Source organism: Salvelinus sp. IW2-2015, linkage group LG4q.2 (genome assembly GCF_002910315.2).
Source record: "Salvelinus sp. IW2-2015 linkage group LG4q.2, ASM291031v2, whole genome shotgun sequence".
NCBI classification, from domain to species: domain Eukaryota; kingdom Metazoa; phylum Chordata; class Actinopteri; order Salmoniformes; family Salmonidae; genus Salvelinus; species Salvelinus sp. IW2-2015.
In genome coordinates this window covers 4,628,122-4,650,542 of record NC_036843.1, presented here as the reverse complement: position 1 = coordinate 4,650,542, position 22,421 = coordinate 4,628,122, and the positions used below count along the sequence as shown (strand labels likewise).

The 22,421-nt window shown below is 42.6% G+C and overlaps 1 protein-coding gene across 1 annotated transcript in view; it reads left to right on the top strand.

The window, feature by feature from the left end:
- LOC111963161 (SR-related and CTD-associated factor 8) overlaps window positions 1-22,421 on the top strand; it is a 37,651-nt gene that overhangs the window by 11,550 nt on the left and 3,680 nt on the right. The window contains exons 3-19 of the mRNA XM_023986411.2: window positions 14,281-14,325; window positions 14,467-14,628; window positions 14,926-15,076; window positions 15,271-15,398; window positions 15,870-16,052; window positions 16,187-16,266; window positions 16,614-16,713; window positions 16,820-16,951; window positions 17,331-17,443; window positions 17,592-17,785; window positions 18,372-18,472; window positions 18,759-18,872; window positions 19,185-19,341; window positions 19,971-20,221; window positions 21,635-21,773; window positions 21,879-21,935; window positions 22,101-22,313. Of these exons, the coding sequence (XP_023842179.1) occupies window positions 14,281-14,325; window positions 14,467-14,628; window positions 14,926-15,076; window positions 15,271-15,398; window positions 15,870-16,052; window positions 16,187-16,266; window positions 16,614-16,713; window positions 16,820-16,951; window positions 17,331-17,443; window positions 17,592-17,785; window positions 18,372-18,472; window positions 18,759-18,872; window positions 19,185-19,341; window positions 19,971-20,221; window positions 21,635-21,773; window positions 21,879-21,935; window positions 22,101-22,313 (2,320 nt within the window). The remainder of the gene's footprint in view (window positions 1-14,280; window positions 14,326-14,466; window positions 14,629-14,925; window positions 15,077-15,270; window positions 15,399-15,869; window positions 16,053-16,186; window positions 16,267-16,613; window positions 16,714-16,819; window positions 16,952-17,330; window positions 17,444-17,591; window positions 17,786-18,371; window positions 18,473-18,758; window positions 18,873-19,184; window positions 19,342-19,970; window positions 20,222-21,634; window positions 21,774-21,878; window positions 21,936-22,100; window positions 22,314-22,421) is intronic.

The window sequence follows — 22,421 nt, the reverse complement described above, 5'->3', positions numbered from 1 at the left end:
GATTATAAAAAAATAAAAAATAAATAGATATTCAAAGGAGGATTCAAGCTTGCTCTTGTCTGCTGAATGTAAAAAAAAAAAAAAAAAAAAAGCTAGATCTAGGAAATGTAAGCACTTAGGAGGGAATTGTTTATTTCTTTTTTTTTCAAAGCCTGGTGTGTTGGCAGAAAGTTACATGTTTGTTCACAATATCTTTGGGTAAGATATTTGCTGCAATTATTAGTCATGTATTTTTTTTGTCCATTGTTGTGATACCCAATTGGTAGTTATGACCTTGTGTCATCGCTGCAACTCCCCAACGGGCTCGGGAGAGGTGACGTTCAAGACATGTATCCTGCTCTTAACGCTGTTCGCTTAACCCGGAATGTGTCGGAGGAAACACCGTGCAACTGACGAACCTATCAAATGTGCACCGCGCTTCAGGTCTCCCTGTCTCGGCTGGCTGTGACATAGAGGCTGTTCTAACATAGGCTAGATTACATCCATGAGCTGCTGTCAGATCCTGTACTTACTAAGCCGTTATTGAGCAATGTGGGTTAACGGTGGCCTAAAAATCTTTCAACTCTTGAAAAAGTGTGACTTTTTAACTCGAGAGCACAGGAACAATATTTGACCTAGGCTACAGTAGTTCGGCCTCTACGTTGCATAGGAGTGTGGGTCAGTTTGTTTAGAGTCTCACCAGGTTGGAAGAACTTGACTACTCAGGCCAAAAGATAAGCAGGGGAATTTTGTTACAGCAATGAGAGAAGAACATTAGGTTCTGGGGTCTCTTCATTATGGGCCTCTTCTCAATTGGTGTGCTGCTGCACAATATTAGTTCAGCAATTGTTTGGCTCAAGTCTCAAGTTAGTTCGCTTCATAATAGACTTATTAAATGCATAATTAACTGTTCATGGCTTTGGCATATGCTGCTCCCAAATGCTTTTGTTTAACCTGCTCCATAGTACAGAATACGGTGCAGCTGCAACACTAGGGAGCAGCATATGCTGTCTGCGAGCTTTAGTTCTTTTTTTTTTTCATAGTGTTTAATATTGGCCCAACATCTGTGTGATAGTTTAGGATGTGCACATTACTCACACCCTTCTTTCCTGATTTAAAGTAGAATCCAGCCTTTATGGTATTGAGAAAGCCCTCAAGCACAACGAACTTTGATGGTACAAAATGCACCTTTTTATAGCGTTATCGTGGCCGTTTCAGATGATCGTACTACATTTCATATTTGTGCATACCATAATGCAAAGTTAGCGCTCTCCAAACAAATCCACCTGAGGTTTTCATCAGATTGGCGTGTATATGCCGCCTGTGCCAGTGTAATGTCTGAGGAACACTTATCAGTCTACCTTGGTATTGCTGCAAGTAGGCTGTCTATAGGCTACATCCAATGAGGGTGGCAGTACCCTCCATTGGTTTCTTGATGGGTGATTTATGGACAATATATTACCCCTAATACCCCAGCATATTATCCCCAGTACCCCTGCTTCACCATACTAGGTATATTCCATCCAGACAATTAGATGGTTACATAAATATCTCAGCCAAATATCACTGTGGTGTGGATGGTAGTGGTAGCTAGTTGGCCTAGTTGTTGGTTTTGTCTTTGTGTAGTCATATAGGGATGAAGTAGTAACACTGCTGCTTTGACAGTCTGCTGTCTGTCCCGCCTCTCGGTACCTGGGGGTGTGGTGTGCGCTGTGGTTGCAGTCGAATTTCTACACGGAGGGAGAGAGCGTGCCACCACGCTCCCGCGAGACAACTTCTCGAGCAGTACCAGTTGATGCCTTCACACAGCACACGGGAGCTATCTAGAGCAAAAAGAAATGCCCGTATATATCTACTCTCTAAGCTTATCTATTTTAGGGAAAGTTCTTTACCAAAGTAAACCTTCAATAGTGAACATGCTAGCAATATGCTGGTTACGGTTGATAGTCTGCAAAAAGGAAAGCTACAAAAAAACACCTAGCATTGGTATTGGCTAACCTACCGTAGTCATGTCATCTCTTTTGAAACGTTTGTCTTAAAGGGGGTGCGTCCAATTTTTTATGTTCTCAATTACGTACTTTAGAAACAAAAATGTATGCAATTAATCCAATGCAATTCCAAAGAATTGGCTACATATGATGTTAACCAAATGTAGCCTTTTAATAGCTGAATATAAAGAGAAAGCATGACAACCTATAGGCCCTGCATGACCCCAGTGCATTTAACAACTTCACCATGTCCAGGCCAGTAGAAATACTGTAGGTCTACTGATTTTAATCAATGTTGACAATTGAGTAGTCAACTGCTACTTTCTGTGTAGCAAAGCCTGTGATAACACCTGCGTAATTCTTCATTCATACCTGTATTTCTGATAGCTGAGAAAATGACTCTTGAGAAGAAGCTTGAAGCCTGTGGAAGTCAGACTCTTACAGGATTCTTTAAAGGCCCTATGGATTCAGAATAAATGTTTTCCTGTGTTTTATATCTCATTGTACAACAGCTGATGAAACTAACACAGTAAAAGTTATTTCCTGATAGTTGCAGGTTGAAAATACAATCTAGCATTAGAATTTTCCAGAGGCCATGAAGGTAGAGCTTGTTCTGCAAAAGAAACAGGAAGAGCTTGGCTGGCTACATTTTCTATTTGGCTGGCTACGCCATGTGCTTCTGGAAAACACCAGCTAATGCCACTGTGACTGTGGAATCACTATGGAATGCTACTGATACTGTGCTATACTGGAAGGTGCAGCCAGGAAATGCTGCTGATACTGTGCTATACTGCAGGTGCAGCCAGGAAATGCTGCTGATGCTGTGCTATACTGAAGGTGTAGCCAGGAAATGCTGCTGATACTGTGCTATACTGAGGTGCAGCCAGTGAGTGCTGCTGATACTGTGCTATACTGCAGGTGCAGCCAGGAAATGCTGCTGATACTGTGCTATACTGCAGGTGTAGCCAGGAAATGCTTTGTTGGCATTGAATATATGAAATTGATTTACCACAGTCAGTTAAAGTTGAATTGTAATTCAAGTTATATTTTCTCAATTTAGCTTTCATGGAGAAGATTGTATATACATGTTTGACATTTGATTGGAAAGATATAGAGAACATTGAAACTGGATAATTTGACTGAAAGTGAAATGTAACCTATTGTTACAGTTTGAGCTTGAGTCGCTCCTTGATCAGCCAGTTCTCATGTCACAATGAAAGGGATCATTCATGATTTAGCCAGTGTTCATTCACTCTTATCAAATGAATGATACATTTGCTCTCTAGCACGTATATACACACACACACACACACACACACACACACACACCCTTGAAGCGAGCAGCATTTTGAGTATGAAATTCACTGCTTACCAATTGCAGCTAAATAGAGTGTAGAGTGAGGTGATTATTAAGCGTCTTCAGTGTCCTATTATATCTGGTATAGCTACTGTAATGCATCTCAATTCTTGAACACGAAACCTCAATAAGAGGTCTGAGGGGAGCTTTAATAACGTACAATATGCTGTAGTAGTCTATACTCCATCCCACTGCTCCTTCCTAACCCGTTCTAAATATACAGGAACCAAACAGTGATTACTGCTAGCATAAGGCATGTACTCACTAAAAGCAGACTGACCTTTCACCACACAGAGTAGTACATCATGTATGGGGGGGGCCTCCCTTCACACACTGGCACTGCAGTCAAGACACAATTACAGGCCTGTTGCTTGGAGACAGCCCTACTTAGCGAGGGCTACGGCGTGCGTGTTTGTCTTTTTAATCTGTGTCTGTGCTTGTGAGCGGGTAGTACATGCCTCTCTGTCAAGGGAAGGAGTAGGGTTCAGGGGAGCCCAGCTGGACTCTATCCCCACAGACCTCATTAAGCACCCTTATCCTCTCTACCCCCTCCTCTTGTCTACGAGGTATGCAGTTTGTTGATAACYATATCAGCCAAATTATGTTGAATCTTGACATTTCAAACCACATTACTACTTAATGAGAAAACATTCATGGTATTTAGTTTAAGAGAATGAACAAGGTAACCTGGACTAATTTGAATGGGAGCAAATGGCAGATTTTTTCCCCCATCCATACCCCAGTAGACCTCACATGACCGCTGCAAAACCTCACGCTGTGTCCCAATACCTCTGGCTTGACTATCTGCCTTGTCTGAATGTAAACGTTTCCATAAAGTGTAGGCTCGGTTATTTTTTAAAGTTATTTCCAGTGCATCGAAATGTGCTTACGTGTGCGTTTGACGCTATGTGTCCGCTTAAAACATTACTTTTCGGTCCTTGCAAGTTGTTGTTATCTCATATATTAAGCATTAGCATTAATCGGTTAAATTAGACATTGAACTTCAATCCTGTAAGAATCCTGGATCTAGCTGTTGGGACAATTTTTGTTTTTATTTTTATTTTTTGTATAGAGATCTCAGAAAAAGGCGGTGTAACAATGTAATATTTAGTGTCTCCTTATGTTACGGGGTGAAAACAGTTTTCATGGGCACAGAAATCCCAAATAATAAATGTGATTGTAAAATCAAATGTCTCTAACCGAAAGTGTCACCTTACCTTGATAACTTTAATGTGGTTCTTCAATAATTTTGCATAATATTTGGTGCATGCGCATTTAGTGTCCAGCTGAATGGTTACGCTGTGATATTTTCACACATCATCATCTGATCCAGGAAGGAATCTTTCGATTGATAGTCCAATGACGAACAGCTGTTGTGATAGCGCATGCGATGCAACAACAGCCCAAGTGCTGGAAAAAAGGTGTTCGCTAAGGAATGTGTCTTATTCGTTACACCGGTGTTCCTGGATCCACGTTGGATCTAATATCCCTAGCGAATTGATGTTGATCATCTGTTGTCTGCATGATTTCCAGCAGGGTCTCGTTAGATTTAACAGAGAACGCATCAAGGTAATGTGTTCATGTTTTCATATGTTTTTGTACCTCGATTGGACACAGTCTTCTGAGCACAATTGTGTAGGATAGATTATTGTGCAACACCCAATACTCTTCCTATTAATTATTCTAGATATAATGACCACAAATMTCATAGCCTAGTGGGCTTATTAACAGTATTATCTGGTAATGAAATAACATGACAAATACATTTTGTTTTCCATGGTCCACCTACAATTTTAAACAATATAACTGGCTTGAAGTAGCCTACTTGAATTTGCAGCTACTGTTGAAGCTACTGTTGGGGGCATTATGAGGATGACAACATCTGTTGGCTTCAACTTGGCTTTCCATACAAAACCTTCCATTAAAAAAGGAACCTAGTTTTTGGTCACTTAATCATTTTAAAAACAGCAATGGTGAGATTCAAATAGTGAGATTAATGCAACAGAAAAATCGCCGTGTATGCATCCAATTTATTTAGTCACGCGATGCTCACATTATTCTCACATATTTTAGTATGTAATAATAATTTGAATATCAATGCATTGGCAAGGCCTAAAACATGCATTATTCTTAGTGGTAATGGCCTACTTTTTTCTCTTCACTTTTTGCATGCTTTTGTGGGGCAGGGTGTTCTATATTAGGCCCTGTACAGTGCCTTCAGAAAGTATTCAGACACCGTTTCCCCCAAAAAATTACGTTACAGCCTTATTCTAAAATGGATAAAAAAATCCTCAGTAATCTACAAACAATAACACATAATGACAAAGCGAAAACAGGTTTTTAGAAATGTTAGCAAATGTATTAAACATAAAAAATCTGATGCCTTATTTACGTAAGTATTCAGACCCTTTGCTATGAGACTCGAAATTGAGCTCCGGTGCATCCTGTTTCGATTGATCATCCTTGAGATGTTTCTACAACTTGATTGGAGTCCACCTGTGGTAAATTCAATTGATTGGACATGATTTGGAAAGGCACACACCTGTCTATATAAGGTCCCACAGTTGACAGTGCATGTCAGAGCAGAAACCAAGCCTTTAAGTCAAAGGAATTGTCCGTAGAGCTCCAAGACAGGATTGTGTCGAGGCACAGATCTGGGGAAGGGTACCAAAAAATGTAGGCCCCCAAGAACACTGTGGCCTCCATCATTCTTAAATGGAAGAAGTTTGAAACCACCAAGACGTTTCCGAGAGCTGGCCACCCGGCTAAACTGCGCAATCAGGGGAGAAGGGCATTGGTCAGGGAGGTGACCAAGAACCAGATGGTCACTCTGACAGAGCTCTGGAGTTTGCCGAAAGGCACCTAAAGACTTTCAGACCATGAGAAAAGAGATTCTCTGGTATGATGAAACCAAGATTGAATTATTTTACCTGAATGCCAAGCGTCACGTCTGGAGGAAATCTGGCACCAACCCTACGGTGAAGCGTGGTGGCAGCATCATGCTGTGGGGATGTTTTTCGGTCGCAGGGACTGGGAGACTAGTCAGGATCAAGGGAAAGATGGACAGATCAAAGTACAGAGAGATCCTTGATGAAAACCTGCTCCAGGAGCGCTCAGGACCTCAGACTGCGGCGGAGATTCACCTTCCAACAGGACAACGTCCCTAAGCACACAGCCAAGACAACACAGGAGTGTTTTGTCCTTGAGTGGCTCAACTTGAACCCAATCGAATATCTCTGGAGAGACCTGAAAATAGCTGTGCAGCAACACTCCCCATCCAACTTGACAGAGCCTGAGAGGATCTACAGAGAAGAATGGGAGAAACTCCCCAAATACAGGTGTGCCAAGCTTGTAGCATCATACCCAAGAAGACTCGAGGCTGTATTCGCTGACAAAGGTGCTTTAACTAAGTATTGAGTGAAGGGTCTGAATACTTACAGTTGAAGTTTAAAGTTTACATACACCTTAGCCAAATACAATTCCTGACATTTAAGCCTCGTTAAAATCCCCTGTCTTAGGTCAGTTAGGATCACCACTTTATTTTAAGAATGTCAAATGTCAGAATAATAGTAGAGTGATTTATTTCAGCTTTTATTTCTTTCATAACATTCCCAGTAGGTCAGAAGTTTACATACACTCAATTAATATTTGGTAGCATTGCCTTTGAATTGTTTAACTTGGGTCAAACGTTTCGGGAAGCCTTCCACAAGCTTCCCACAATAAGTTGGGTGAATTTTGGCCCATTCCTCCTGACAGTGCTGGAGTAAATGAGTCAGGTTTGTAGGCCTCCTTGCTCGACACATTGTTTTTGTTCTGCCCACAGATTTTCTATAGGATTGGGGTCAGGGCTTTGTGATGGCCACTCCAATACCTTGACTTTGTTGTCCTTAAGCCATTTTGCCACAACTTTGGAAGTATGCTTGGGGTCATTGTCCATTTGGAAGACCCATTTGCGACCAAGCTTTAACTTCCCGACTGATGTCTAGAGATGTTGCTTCAATATATCCACATAATTTTCTTTACTCATGATGCCATCTATTTTGTGAAGTGCACCAGTCCCTCCTGCAGCAAAGCACCCCCACAACATGATGCTGCCAACCCTTGCGTCACGGTTGGGATGATGTTCTTCGGCTTGCAAGCCTCCCCCTTTTTCCTCTAAACATAACGATGGTCATTATGGCCAAACAGTTCTCTTTTTGTTTCATCAGACCAGAGGACATTTCTCCCAAAAAAGTATGATCTTTGACCCCATGTGCAGTTGCAAACCATAGTCTGGCTTTTTTATGTCGGTTTTGGAGCAGTGGCTTCTTCTTTGCTGAGCTGCCTTTCAGGTCATGTCGATATAGGACTCGTTTTACTGTGGATATAGATACTTTTGTACCTGTTTCTTCCAGCATCTTCACTATGTCCTTTGCTGTTCTGGGATTTATTTGCACTTTTCACACAAGTACGTTCATCTCTAGGATACGGAATGCGTCTCCTTCCTGAGCGGTGTGACGGCTGCGTGGTCCCATGGTGTTTATACTTGCGTACTATTGTTTGTACAGATGAACGAGGTACCTTCCAGCATTTGGAAATTGCTCCCAAGGATGAACCAGACTCGTGGATGTCTACAATTTKTTTTCTGAAGTCTTGGCTGATTTCTTTTGATTTTCCATATAATGTCAAGGAAAGAGGCACTGAGGTTGAAGGTAGGTCTTGAAATGCATCCACAGGTACACCTCCAATTGACTCAAATTATGTCAATTAGCCTATCAGAAGCTTGTAAAGCCATGACAGCATTTTCTGGAATTTTCAAAGCTGTTCAAAGGCACAGTCAACTTAGTGTATGTAAACTTCTGACCCACTGGAATTGTGATACAGTGAAATAATCTGTCTGTAAACAATTGTTGGGAAAACGACTTGTGTCATGCACAAAGTAGATCTCCTAACCGACTTGCCAAAACGATAGTTTGTTAGAAATTTGTGAAGTGGTTGGAAAATGAGTTTTAGTGACTCCAACCTAAGTAAATGTAAACTTCTGACTTCAACTGTATGTAAATGTGATATTTCAGTTTATTTTAAATACATTTGCTAAAGTTTCTAAAAACCTGTTTTTGCTTTGTCATGAGGTATTGTGTGTAGATTGAGGGGGGATTTTTTTTTATACATTTTAGAATAAGGCTGTAACGTAACAAAATGTGGAAAAGGTCAAGGGGTCTGAATACTTTCCGACTGCACTGTATGTACATTTATATAAATGATACAATTGTATAAGGTTGAGGTCCTTGAAAATTACAATTAAGCGCTTGAAATAGTTCCTGAAAGTCCTTGAATTTGACTTGACAATATCTGTTTGAGCCCTGCTTAAAGGATTATAGTCCTAGACCTATGTTGTTGTATACCTGTATTTAAGGGTATATTTGCATATATGAACTTTTATTCCTCTATGTATTCATGTGGAATTGCATAAATTCTTATTTAAATTTTGAAACATTTTGAAATGTTGATCCCAGTGTCACACGTTGGTCCCATTTCTTTATAGAAAGACCCATAAGCGGTCAGTTGTAGGTTGCTCATGTCTTTGAAAATGAATGTGTACCAAGATTGCAGTCTGAATGTCATCTTGACATTTGACACACGATCTCTCTCCCTAGCCCAGTCTTATTCTAGCCTGGGGGGGGGGGGGAATCATATACCGGCCGACAGAGAGTGGCAAACTGTGTCTTGAGTGCTATGATGTTGCACCAAATAGCCTATTCCATGACCATAACGTTTTAATCAATGTTTTTACTGGACTGTAGGCCTAGTTGCCACAGAGGTTTTTTTGCACCCAACATGGCACTGAACAAATACATGAGCAACAATAACCRATTCAGAGTTGACTGATATCGATATGGCCTACCAATGCATCAATCAAACGAGCCCCTGTTCAGTTTTATTGATATTGTGTTTTATTTACAACTTTGCTAACATTGAATTACATGCCTGGGCATGTCTACACATTCACTGTCAGTCATTGTAGACATATTCAACACATTTGTTGAAAGAGTATGTTCTCAGTCACTCCCAGCACCATTTTCCTTTTGTCCACTGTTTGTGACTGTAGCCTAATTGGCCCATTTCAGTACAGATATTGTGGGGGAATTTTAAAGGGGTAACCATTTTTAAATGTAACCCAGTTTGCTCAGGTTTTCGGTCCAGATTTCCAACGTAATGTAAAGATGAGGCCTAGCTTTTCCAATTGCAAATAGGCTCATCTCATTATTCACTCCAAAGTTGTGTGTTTGCGTGAGTACGTTTTCTGGTTATTGCTTCTCTACCTGCAACTTGTATCGAAGTTTCCATAATGCCTTTTTTTCTTTGTGTTCTTATGGATAATAGGGTATGTCCATTTAAAATCCCCCAAAAATCAAGCCTAATTTATGCACTGAGAAGTCGGGCCTAAACCATGCATTGATGTCCGTGTGAGATGTTTTTTAAACATTTGAGTTGCGTAAATTTGAAGTTGGTTCAGCCATTTGAGAATGTGATTTATTCCCAGAACATGATGATGATAGGGTAAGTAAACCTAGCCTAAATTATATGGCAGTTCTGTTGCCCCACATAGTGTGCAGTTTGTGCTACAATACTTGACTGAAAAACAACTTGGGTAGGGAAAAACAACTCTGGCTGTGCTGCCTCGCATTACAAGTTTAGAAACCCAGGTACAAACAACATTGGCAGGATTGACTATAAGAAATGTAGACCTACTATTTTCACACACTTTAGAAATCTTTAGGACTTAAACTGGACAAAACCCATTCTGTGCAAATGTGGCTATGTTTTGAAGAATGTACGTACAACTCATCATGGCTTTCTGACTGTGTTGTGTTGCTAGGATGATTGGTGCTATCTGTCTTTTTGGCTCACTGATACTGAACCAGTTTCATACAGAGCTATGAGCTCATTTAGCCCACATGTTATCGGCTTCATTGGTTTAGTCATTTTTTTTTATATATTTTTTTTTTTACGGCCTATAGAGATTGTAGTTTAAAAACTCGGGCAACTAATAGGTTGAAACATTCCTTAATCCTATTGTTATAAAGCATCTGTGAGCAGTGTCTGTCAAGTTTTCAATGCTTGCGTTTTGCCCCATTCAAAACCCTCCCTCAATGTAGCCTGGCTATTCTACATGGCTACTATGTTGGGAGTTTCACTCAGTAGTATTATGCGTTTAATGTATTTGCTTCGGTGAGACATATTTTTCTTCCATGATATTCCATAACTTTTTTAAATGTGTGCCTCCATTTCTGTTTGCAAGTGAAAACAAAAAAACAAATATTAGTAATATTAACTAGTCTCATATGATGTCTAGCAGCTCTGACTTGACCCTGAGAATGAATGTGAACTTGCTTGCGGAATGTGTGCAGATGACTGAAATGTATATTCGCTGTCACGGTCTTGGAGATGATGTCACAGTGCAAAATATAGACCCACTACTAGCGCTAAGAAAAATATGCAGGACAAGGTATCGAAGTAATATTTTCTTGGCACTTTTTATAGCTCCTTCGTGTGTCCAAAGTGCCCCGCACTGTAATGCATGTTTTTCAAAGTGTAGGCAACCTGTAGAAATACTTTGTTCTGTAATCTGGAGAAATAAAGTGCCTTTAGCGCCATCTGCTAGTAGTTCTGCTAGTGTTGCATGGCACCACTTATCCCATTTGTCCCTGTGGTCCACTTTTGCTTGATGTGCTTGCCTTGTATGTATGAATCACTTGTTTTACCTTTCACACAATCTATTGAGAGCTTTCAATTATCAAGTAAATGTTGCACTGTAGATTTGCGTGTGTAATAAGATGGGTGAACATGTTACTGTGTGTGTAAAGAGAGTAGAAGGGATGCATGGGCTGGGAATCATGATTAGATCAGAAAGATATAGCCTATTTTTATTTATTTACATCCCCAATATGGGAATGTGCCTTCGGCTTCACCGCACGGGGCATTCACTGATGAACACTATTACACCTATTGGCCAGAAGCGCAGTAGTTGAGCGCTGAAGCCAATTAATGTTTTTTTACTTTCCTTAATATTTTTATCCCAGCAGCACTGTAGTAAACCTACACCACTAGCTGTAATGGGACAGGTGTAGTGTATCATGAGTTGGCAAGTATCTATTAACTATGGATGAGGCAAAGAAATTGAATGATTCACTCATTCAAACACATGACGGTGTGCAATTCCTCTATTTGGTGATGTTCCCATTCACTCCTTCATTCTTCTTCTGCCTCTTTCTCTCTCGTTGTGGTGTTATAAGCCTTGTGAAATGATTCTGCACAATCCTCCAGACTACACTGTCTGTGGAGTCTTCAATAACCCAGGCTGCACTATGTCTAAGACAGCATAGCCTACCTCTCTGCATATACTTTAGTCACCCCAAAGGTCTTTGCAGTCCCCACCTCTCCTCCCCTCCTTACCAGCGTGTAGCCTAAACACTACAGCACCAATTAATCAAAGGAATCAATTACTCTTTAATATGGTGGCAGGCATCTGAGAACATGGCTTGAATGCAAAGGAATGACCTTACTTTCAACAGTGCATATTGCATTGGGTCAATGCCAATGTATAACTTCTGTTTTTCATTGGTCAACTTTTCTCCTATTGTGAATCAGGTATTTGGTCCTCTCGTGTTTTCCCCTTCAAGGCGTGAGAAATAGGCCTAGCTAGACTGAGACGTCACGACTATTTAGCCTATACCGTCGTTTTGAAAGGAAAACATGAAATCAATTTAATTCCCAATTAATTGTTTTTGTATCCCAAGATTTTCACAGTATTTTCCAAAATACACGACATAATCAAAAGTATGTGGACATCCCTTCAAATTAGTGGATTAGACTATTTCAGCCACACCCGTTGCTGACGGGTGTATACAATTGAGCACACAGCCATGCAATCGCCATAGACAAAGATTGGCAGTAGAATGGCCTTACTGAAGAGCTCAGTGACTTTCAACGTGGCACCGTCATAGGATGCCACCTTTCCAACAACAGCTCAGCCGCGAAGTGGTAGGCCACACAAGCTCACAGAACGGGACCAACAAGTGCTGAAGCGTGTACCGCGTAAAAGTCGTCTGTCCTTGGTTGCAACACTCAGTACTGAGTTCCAAACTGCCTCTGGAAGCAACGTCAGCGCAATAACTGTTCGTTGGGAGCTTCGTGGAATGGGTTTCCATGGCCGAGCAGCCACACACAAGCCAGGATGCCAGGAGAACGCTACCTGCCGAACACACAGCGCCAACTGTAACGTTTTGTGGAGGAGGAATAATGGTCTGGGGCTGTTCTTCATGGTTCAGGCTAGGCCCCTTAGATCCATTGAAGCGAAATCTTAACGCTACATCATACAATGACATTCTAGACGATTCTGTGCTTCCAACTTTGTGGCAACAGTTTGGGGAAGGCCCTTTCCTGTTTCAGCATGACAATGCCCCCATGCACAAAGCGAGGTCCATATAGAAATGGTTTGTCGATCGGTGTGGAAGAACTTGACTGGCCTGCACAGAGCCCTGACCTCAACCCCATCGAACACCCTTGGGATGAATTGGAATGCCGAATGCAAGCCAGGCCTAATCGCCCAACATCAGTGCCCGACCTCACTAATGCTCTTGTGGCTGAATGGAAACAAGTCCCTTCAGCAATGTTCCAACATCTAGTGGAAAGCCTTCCCAGACGAGGGGAGGCTGTTACAGCAGCAAAGGGGGGACCAACTCCATATTAATTCCCTTGATTTTGGAATAAGATGACGAGCAGGTGTCCACATACTTTTGGTCATGTACTGTAATTCATTACTCAAATGTTAATCAACTAATGCAGCCCTAATGTGGATCCTTGCTTGTTATTTAGGGATGGGGGCTGCTATTCATTTTTGAAGAAAGAAAAATCATAGGTGTATTTTAACAATGAAAAGGCTTTTTCTAAATTAAGTGATCTATGTGACATTGCTACACACAAGGCAATACCCATTGTCTCACGTCAGATGGTGTCACTCCTCCGTGACGCTCGTCCCTCAACCCATCAGTGCAGGTGGAATTGACACGTTGACGTACGTAAAACAATGGGATATACCATGACATTTGAAATTATTAATTCAGTGAAACATTCAACTTTTGATTGTGGATTTTATGATGTGAGCCCTGTAAAAATACATACCGTAGTAGCCTACATGGGTTTCACACATTTCTTGTTGTTGTCGGCCAATTAAAGTGTCACTGTCTAGTCAGTGGCTCCAACGTTGGAGATATCTTGTCAATTACAATTTACGGAATTAGTTCGATGAGGAGTTGGCTACAACTACAAGGATGGGAAGCCGAGGACAGGAAGATCAGCAAAATAGCCTCCATTACCTTTAGCCTAGGTATCTAGCCAGCTAGCTGGCTAACATAGCTAGCTTCTTTACATCAATTTGATGGATGCACTACCAGATAGATTTAAACAAAAAAAATTACCTTTATTTAACTAGGCAGGTCAGTTAAGAACAAATTCTTATTTTCTATGACGGCCTAGGAACAGTGGGTTAACTGCCTTGTTCAGGGGCAGAACGACAGATTTTGACCTTGTCAGCTCGGGGATTCGATCTTGCAACCTTTCGTTTACTAGTCCAACGCTCTAACTACTAGGCTACCTGGGCTACCTGGGTAGCCTACATAACAAATGGAATCTACAAGTTTGTCTAAATACCGTGAGTCTGTATGGCTACTCTCTTTCACTCTCCCTCCCGTGTAAAACTCACCAGCCCCTACCAATTGCACTGCTGCAATATTATGCGAATAGTGTGTCACTTGGCATAATGTAATTGCTCTTGGTTTCACAGATACTGCTGTTGGTAATGTTGTAACCACTGTCTTTTACCAGTTTCAGGTCTTTGTCTCCAGGTATGCTGTAGTTGATGTTTTGGTGGGGTATCACAAGGCGTCTTTTCTTTTTTTCCCCCTTCTCTTTCAGTACTACAAACATGTTGTCCAGGGCGTGGAAAAATTTGTTCAGAAAGTGAGTTTCTCTTCTTTTAGTTTTACCAGTCCCAAACAGAGTAAAATAGAACACAAATATGTGCTACCCGTATGAATGGGATACTTGCCAATCATAGGCCGTTCACCCCACAGACGCTAAACAGCCTTGTTGTGTTGACAGTGCAAGCCAGAGTATAAGGTCCCAGGCCTGTATGTCATGGACTCCATCGTGCGGCAGTCACGGCACCAGTTTGGCCAGGACAAGGATGTGTTTGCCCCGCGCTTCAGCAAAAACATCATCGGAACCTTCCAACATCTCTACCGCTGCCCCTCAGATGACAAGGTGGGTCACAGTGGGAACAAAGACAGCTCTCTGGTGTCTCTATTCAGAAACACTGTTCTAGCTTTCACCTCCTCTTCTACCTCTGACTACACATGTCCTCTGTATTGTTAGTGATAGATCTGGTCTGTAGCATTGTTTGAAAAACCATATTATCAATGAATATGTTATTTTCATACTCTAAATTTGTATACAGCATCAACTTTTAGACAGACTCATTCGCTGCAGGGATCTAGTTTTAATTGGTTGTTTCAGTCAGATCTTGTCTAGGAGCTTATTCTTTCGTCCGTTGTGTTCCAGAGTAAGATTGTCAGGGTCCTCAACCTCTGGCAGAAGAACGCCGTCTTCAAGAGTGACATCATCCAGCCGTTGCTGGACATGGCTGCAGGACTGCCCCCTCCCAGTGTCACCCCAGTCATGACCAGCCGGGATGCTGCAGTCAACACGCCTGGTCAGTCACACAACACATCCATAAGACATATAGCTCTATACTGACACCTGGTGGCGAAATAGTCCTCTCCTGAACTGACACAAAATACTCAGAGGCTGCCTTGTGATTAGGTATGGCTCTTTAATCAGCTTCAAATGTAGATGTTTGTTTTATTGTTATTTATTTCTCATGATTGATGTTCTGTGTTTGTCTAGGTACCCCAGCGACCCCGGCCACCCCAGCCAACATCGTATCCAGTCTGCCTGACTGGGCGTCGCAGTTCTCCAACACAGACACTGTAGCTGCTGTGGCCCAGATCCTGCAGAGTCCACACGGCCAACAGGTCAGTCTGCACAGCATCTCCCTGATCCTCAGCCTGTCAATTCAATATCTAATTTGAAGCTCAGAGACAGACACTGCCTCTTCAGATTGTTGTCATGTTTTAAAGGGATACTGCAAGATTCTGGTAATTAAGTTTTTCTTACCCAGAGTCAGATGAACTCTGAGTGCATTATGAATGAAGTTGGAGATAATATTGGCTCATAAAACTAACTAGCGTTAGCGCAATAACATGAAGTATCGAGGTACAGTAACTACTCAATTGCCAGAATCTCCCAGTATCCCTTTTTTTTTTTTTCGACTTGAGTCTTTAATGAAGACCAATGATAGTGAACACAAACACTTTTGATCTTGAACTTCTGACCTTTCTGACGTTCCTTTGTTTACAAAACGTTCCTTTGAAAAATGACCAGATGGAGACCTGCAAAGTCTCCTACTCTAACCCTGTCTATCTGTTTGTGTATCTGTGTAACAGCTCCAGCAGCTGGTGCAGAGCCTGCAAATGCAGCAGCAGAAGCCCCAGCCATCTCTGCTTCAGGCGTTGGATGCCGGACTGGTGGTCCAGCTGCAGGCTCTGACGGCCCAGCTCACTGCAGCCGCCACGGCCAACCCCATGCAGCTCAACCCCCTGGAGCAGAGGATCTCCTCCTTCAACAAGGTGAGAGATCAAGGCCACATACATGGAATGGAAGTATGTTTGGTTGTTAACTTTTGAATGTTTTGTGTGATAACTACGTACTATGTGACTCTCAGATCTGTATTTTAATAATTGTCTTTCTCCATTTGTTGCAGAAAATGTTGGGCCATTTTGACTTTGGGAACGATTCAGAACGCTCTGAAGACCCCAAAAAGGACGCCCAATCATCCCAGATGTAAGCGTGAACATCAACCTAAAACATCTAAGATCCTGTGGAACAGGGCTTTCAAACCCTGTTCCTGGAGAGCTACCCTCCTGAAGGTTTTCAATCCAACCTCAGTTGTAACTAACCTGATTCAGCTTATCAACCAACTAATTATTAGAATCAGGTGCTCTAGATTAGGGTTGGCGTGAAAACCTACAGGACGGTAGCTCTCCAGGGACAGGGTTGGAGAGCCCTGTTGTGGAATATGTCACCGGTTGTGTGTATGCACTTTGAATGCCCTCTACCTGTGTGACGGAACAGTAGTTAATTGAACTATTGACCCGTCTCCCCTGTCTTTCTTCCCCGTCTCCCTCCAGGCCCATGGTGTCTGACTCCATCTTCCACCAGCTGGCTGAGCAGCTGCAGCAGCAGAACCTGGAGCACTTCCAGAAGCAGCTCATGGAGCACCAGCAGAAGGTACCTACATATCACCTCCAGAGACTTATGGAGTCACTTATTGTTTGCTTGTCATATCCATGTATTGAAACCCTCTTGACAGTATAACCTTTTGACTTTCATCCAGTCCATGAACATGGAAGGGCAGGATGGAATATTTGGGTCTGAGAACACGGCCATGCCCCAACAGAGCAGCAGCCAATCACAGCACCCGGCGCCGCAAAACAAGATGGACGACTCAATTGACAACCAGCAGCAGGTAAGTCCTTGTTTCCCTCACTGACTTTGGCTGAACCAATATTTATAGTACCAGTCAAAAGTTTGGACACCTACTCATTCCAGGGTTTTTCTTTATTTTTACTATTTTTATACATTGTAGAATAATAGTGAAGACATCAAAACTATGAAATAACACACATAGAATCATGTAGTAACCAAAAAGTGTTGATGTCTTCACTATTATTCTAAAATAGAAAATAGTAAAAATAAAGAAACTCTTGAATGAGTAGGTATGTCCAAACYTGTGTGTGTGTGATAAATAAATATTCTCTGCAATTGTTAGAGCTCTGTTGTCTTTGTAAGTAGAGCTCTGTTGTCTTTGTAAGTAGAGCTCTGTTGTAATGATGCCTGTGTTATAGGACATGGACTTGGATGACGGGCCAGAGATGGAGGAAGAGCGCTTCGAACCAGAGGACAAGAAGTCCAAGATGGTCGACACGCGGTCAAGAACACGGTCTAGGTCACGATCAAGGTGAGTCGAGGGACCCAATCTGATTGAAACAGTCCATAAGGCTACCTGAGACACTTTGCAGAGTCGCAGATTATAGCACCACCATCCATGTTGATCTTACCACGACTACTGGCATCACAATTACCTTCAGAATAACCCTCTACTCTAGATCTCCCAGGAAGAGACGGTCCAGATCACGGTCAGGCTCTCGGAAACGGAAACACCGTAAGCGGTCGCGGTCACGCTCCAGAGAGCGGAAGAGGAAGTCGTCGCGGTCCTACTCCAGCGAGAGACAAGCCCTCGAGCGAGAGAAAGAGCGTCAGAAGAAAGGACTGCCTCCCATCCGATCCAGGTTTCTCAGTGGTAATACAAGCTTTCAATACAGCACCTTTTTCCTCTTCGCTGACCCCTTCACCTTGCCTAATAACTCCTACCCTGTTTCTGTGTATCCCTAATCAGAGAAATGTCCACAGTCACTTCTTTCTTTATATTTTTTAAGTCAAATGTTATTTGTTACATGCTTCGTAAGCAACCGGTGTAGACTAACAATGAATTGCTTACTTATGGGGCCTTCTCAACAAAGCAGAGAGAAAAAAATTATAGAAAAATACACAATGAGTAAGAATAACTTGGTTAGATACACGGGGTACCAGTACCGAGTCGATGTGCAGGGGTACGAGGTAATTGAGGTAGATATGTACATATAGGTACGGCAACAGGATGGATAATAAACACTAGCAGCAGCGTATGTGATGAGTCAAAAGAGTTAGTGCAAAGGGGGGGGGGGGGGTCAATGKAGATAGTTTGGGTAGCTATTTGGTTAACTATTTAGCGGTGTTATGGCTTTGGGGTAGACTATGTTCAGGGTCCTGTTGGTTCCAGACTTGGTGCACACTTACCACCTTTTAATGATTTAAGCCACCATCTCCTCTCTACCTTGTGTCCTCAGTGTGCAGCACCACTCTGTGGGTGGGACAGGTGGACAAGAAGGCCAGTCCGCAGGACCTCACCAACCTGTTTGAAGAGTTTGGTCAGATTGAGTCGATCAATGTGAGTAGAGCGTCCTCCCCCTCTCTCTCTCCGTCTCCGAGTGAGCCTGAGTTGACTCCATTAACCTCTGCTCGTTATGTGGTTTAGCAGGCGTTTGTCACCTCTGACCTGAGGGAAATGTGAATCATCGCAACTTTGTCCAGTTTAAAGGACTCACTTGGCTCTGTAAGCCAGAGCAGGCACTTTTTATTAGCAAATTCTGACTTTACTGTGGGTTATTAACTGCCTAACCCTCTTACTTTCATCCACTCTTTGTCTACATCCCTCTATCTCTTTCCTTCTATAGATGATCCCTCCTCGTGGCTGTGCCTACATCTGTATGGTCCACAGACAGGATGCCTACTGCGCAAGACAGAAACTCAGCACTGGTTCATTCAAGATCGTCTCCAAGATCATCAAGGTGAAGTCCATTATATTTCATTACAGTTCCTGCTCATTTTTATACTATGCCGCCGAGGTTCCCCCGCTCCATTTTGTACTGTGATGTGATTGCCATTTGACTGCAGTCAGGACATGCCCTCCTGTGTGTGTAATGTTTTTAAATTGCTTGGGCGCCTCGCTTACCATACCACTCACCTCATAGCAACCCAGCTGGTACATATTTTATTCTCTCCTGTTGGGACTCAAATAGCCTCAATATTTCTGCTCTTTTATGCATCCCCTGACAATTGTATGTTCTGTATGTATGTGTGTGTTCTCTTGCTGTGTTCAGATTGCGTGGGCGCTGAATAAGGGAGTGAAGCAGGAGTATAAGCAGTTCTGGGACATGGACCTGGGGGTCACCTACATCCCCTGGGAGAAGGTCAAGCTGGATGACCTGGACGGCTTTGCTGAGGGAGGCATGATCGACCAGGAGACTGTCAACGCCGGTGAGCAGACACAGCAGGCTATATGCTGATGCCCTGTCATATACAAACACAGGACACGCAGGATCAACACTAGTGATGACTTATAAACAAACAAAAGACACACACACACACACACACACATATATATATATATACATGTACACACACACTGAACACACACACACACTGGATATACACACACACACACACACTGGACACACACACACGGACATACACAAGCACAGGAATTACAAGCTCAACACTAATGTTCACTCATAGATAAACAGGAGACACATTCTCTCACCCACACACATTAACTCTCTTGACACTAAACATATTTCCTGGCATTTGCTTATTTTTGTTAAGATTTGGGTTTATCAGAGAAGGACTTACCACAGAGAAACATGACACTGGATGAATAGACCCCAGCAGGGCATGGTAGATGTGACTATCAAATCAAATGTTTTTAGTCACATGCGCCAAATACAACAGGTGTAGTAGACCTTACAGTGAAATGCTTACTTACGAGCCCTTAACCAGAAATGCAGTTTAAGAAAATACGCATAAGAAATAAAAGTAACAAAAAACGAACATTCAAGTGTCGTACATTCAATCTTATTCTCTAATCCTCTGTTTTATTTTTACTGTAGAGTGGGAAGCAGCCAAGAATGCGCCAGAGCCAATGAAGGAAGCTGTGAGCCAAGCTGTGAGCGTTGAACCCATGACAGCCACCAACACCCAACAGACCCAAAAGGAGGCTTTCAGCCAACAGGAGGCTTTCAGCCAACAGGAGGCTTTCAGCCAACAGGAGGCTTTCAGCCAACAGGAGGCTTTCAGCCAACAGGAGGCTTTCAGCCAACAGGAGGCCTTCAGCCAACAGGTCTCCATGATGCCTGTACAGGTACCCAAACCTCAGAGATCTAACAATAACTAACATTCAACGTTTAAGCATAAATACGTTGTTTTGTGCGTTGCTTTCATCATCCTTTAAATGTGTGTGTGAGTGAGAGGGTGGAATTTACCGGGCCCCTCACATTTCCATTTCTTCTGTACTAAGCGTCTACCATGAGGCCAGTCAGTGGTGTGAAACTGAACACCATAGTCTTCCTGTGATTAGTGCTAGCTGCCTGCCCTGTCTGTGGGGTGCTTAGCCTTAAGTGTTTAGAGTGACCTCAGGTTTCTCTTCCTGACTCCTTTGTGATGGGGTTGTTGAGTGAATGCAGGATACCCAGCCCATTTCTTTGTTCTTGGGTGGGCCTCATGAGAAGGTTTGGCTCAGTAGGTGGGGGAGGTGTTTAGGTAATTAGTATTCAACTCACCTCAGAGTTAATCTGTGACTACTAGGGATAGTAAATAGGGATATGCCTGGTTATTAGAATATCTGAACGGACGTTGGTATTCGATTTACTAAATACCTCAAATATATAGGCCTATTTTAACAATGAAGAGACATTGTCTAAAAAGAATTATAAAAATGTGACATTGTTATATAGCCTAGAAGGACCGATGACATTTGTATAAAATGACAGTTTTAATGAGTGCACCCCATAAAGACTCACCGGTAGCCCACACACACGTTTCACACTTTTATCTTGTTGTTATTGTCGGTCAATCAGTGGCGCTAGAGTCAGAGGCTCCATGTGTAGCAAGTGAAGTGGGAGATTTCTAGTCGACGCAAACTGGAATAAAAATGGTGGATTTAAGTTGGCTAAATGAGAAGGAGTAAGCTACAATGATCAACCAACAGGTAGGCTGTTGTTTCCTATGGAATTGTTGTACTTTAGCTAGCTAGCTGGCTACTGTAGTTAGCTAGCTATTTTAAAGTGATTTGATGCAGTCAAGACAGGCGCACTATCAGATGATATGATAGATAACCTATGGCAAGAACAAGTTTGTCTAACTAGCGTGAGTCGGTATGGCGCCTCACTCACTCACTCTTCCACACACCCCTGCTTCTCTCTCGCCCCCCCATCCTTCTGCTGAAACCGACCGAAAAATATATATTATATTGTTTGAATAGTGAAATGATTTCAAATGCTCATCCCTACTACTAAGCTCAGACATGCATACCTACCCACACACACAGGTTTAAGGCCTTATTCAACTCGTCAGTCAGCTCTTACATCTCAACAGCCTAAGCATTTTAATGTTGTTCACAGTGTTGGTCTTAACCTGATTATCAGTGGAAAACTATTGTTCCTCTAAATTCTGTGATTTGATTGTTAAACGATGTTACAGAAATCACAACGCATCATTGCATATTCATCTCATCACTTATTTCAATAGTTTAACTCCCCTGTCTGTCCCCTCTCAGCTCCCTGTGGCTCAGGCTGTCCCTGCCGTGGGTCTTGTGCCTCCATCCTTCCCTGTTTCCATGGCGATGCCTCCGCCAGGCTATGGCCCCCTGCCCCCCTTCCTCAGAGCAGGTTTCAACGCCTCCCAGCCTCCTCCAGGTAAACACAGCAGTCTGATGCAGCTGCCAGTGAAGAGTATTGAATGAAAGAATATATATATATTGTTTAGAAATCCAGATAATGGTGTGTTTCTCCCTCCTGTAGGATTCATGCAGGCAGCAGGTGTTCCTCAGCAAGCAGGCATGGGCTCAGCTCCTATATGTAAGTTCTGCATGACCTGACTGAGTCTGTAGAAGTCATTACATGCATTACATTTGGAGTAAATATTGCCTAAAATGTTGTAAGGAGCCAGCAACTTGCTTTATTTAAACATACTTTATTTTTTTTTAAAGATACTGCTCTATATGTTCTGTTCCGCTCCTGCAGCTCTAGTGCCGACCTCCATGTCGCAGGCTCAGGACAGCATGAAGGACTCCCCATACGGAGCTACTATCCCGGGGAGCTTCATGCCCTCTGCCCTCCCTGGACAAGGGGTCTTCAACCAGCTTCAACCCGGAGTCCAGACGCAGCAAGCAGCCAATGACAAGATGGGCCAATCTGCTGACGGCATGGATGCAGCTGCAGAGTTAGTACTGCAAGGTAAAATGATACCAAACAATAACCTAGGGTTTAGGTGAAAGTTTTGACTTTCTTTTGTTTGTTCTTAATGACTTTTGAAAAGCTTCTCACATTCTCAAGACTTCGCTG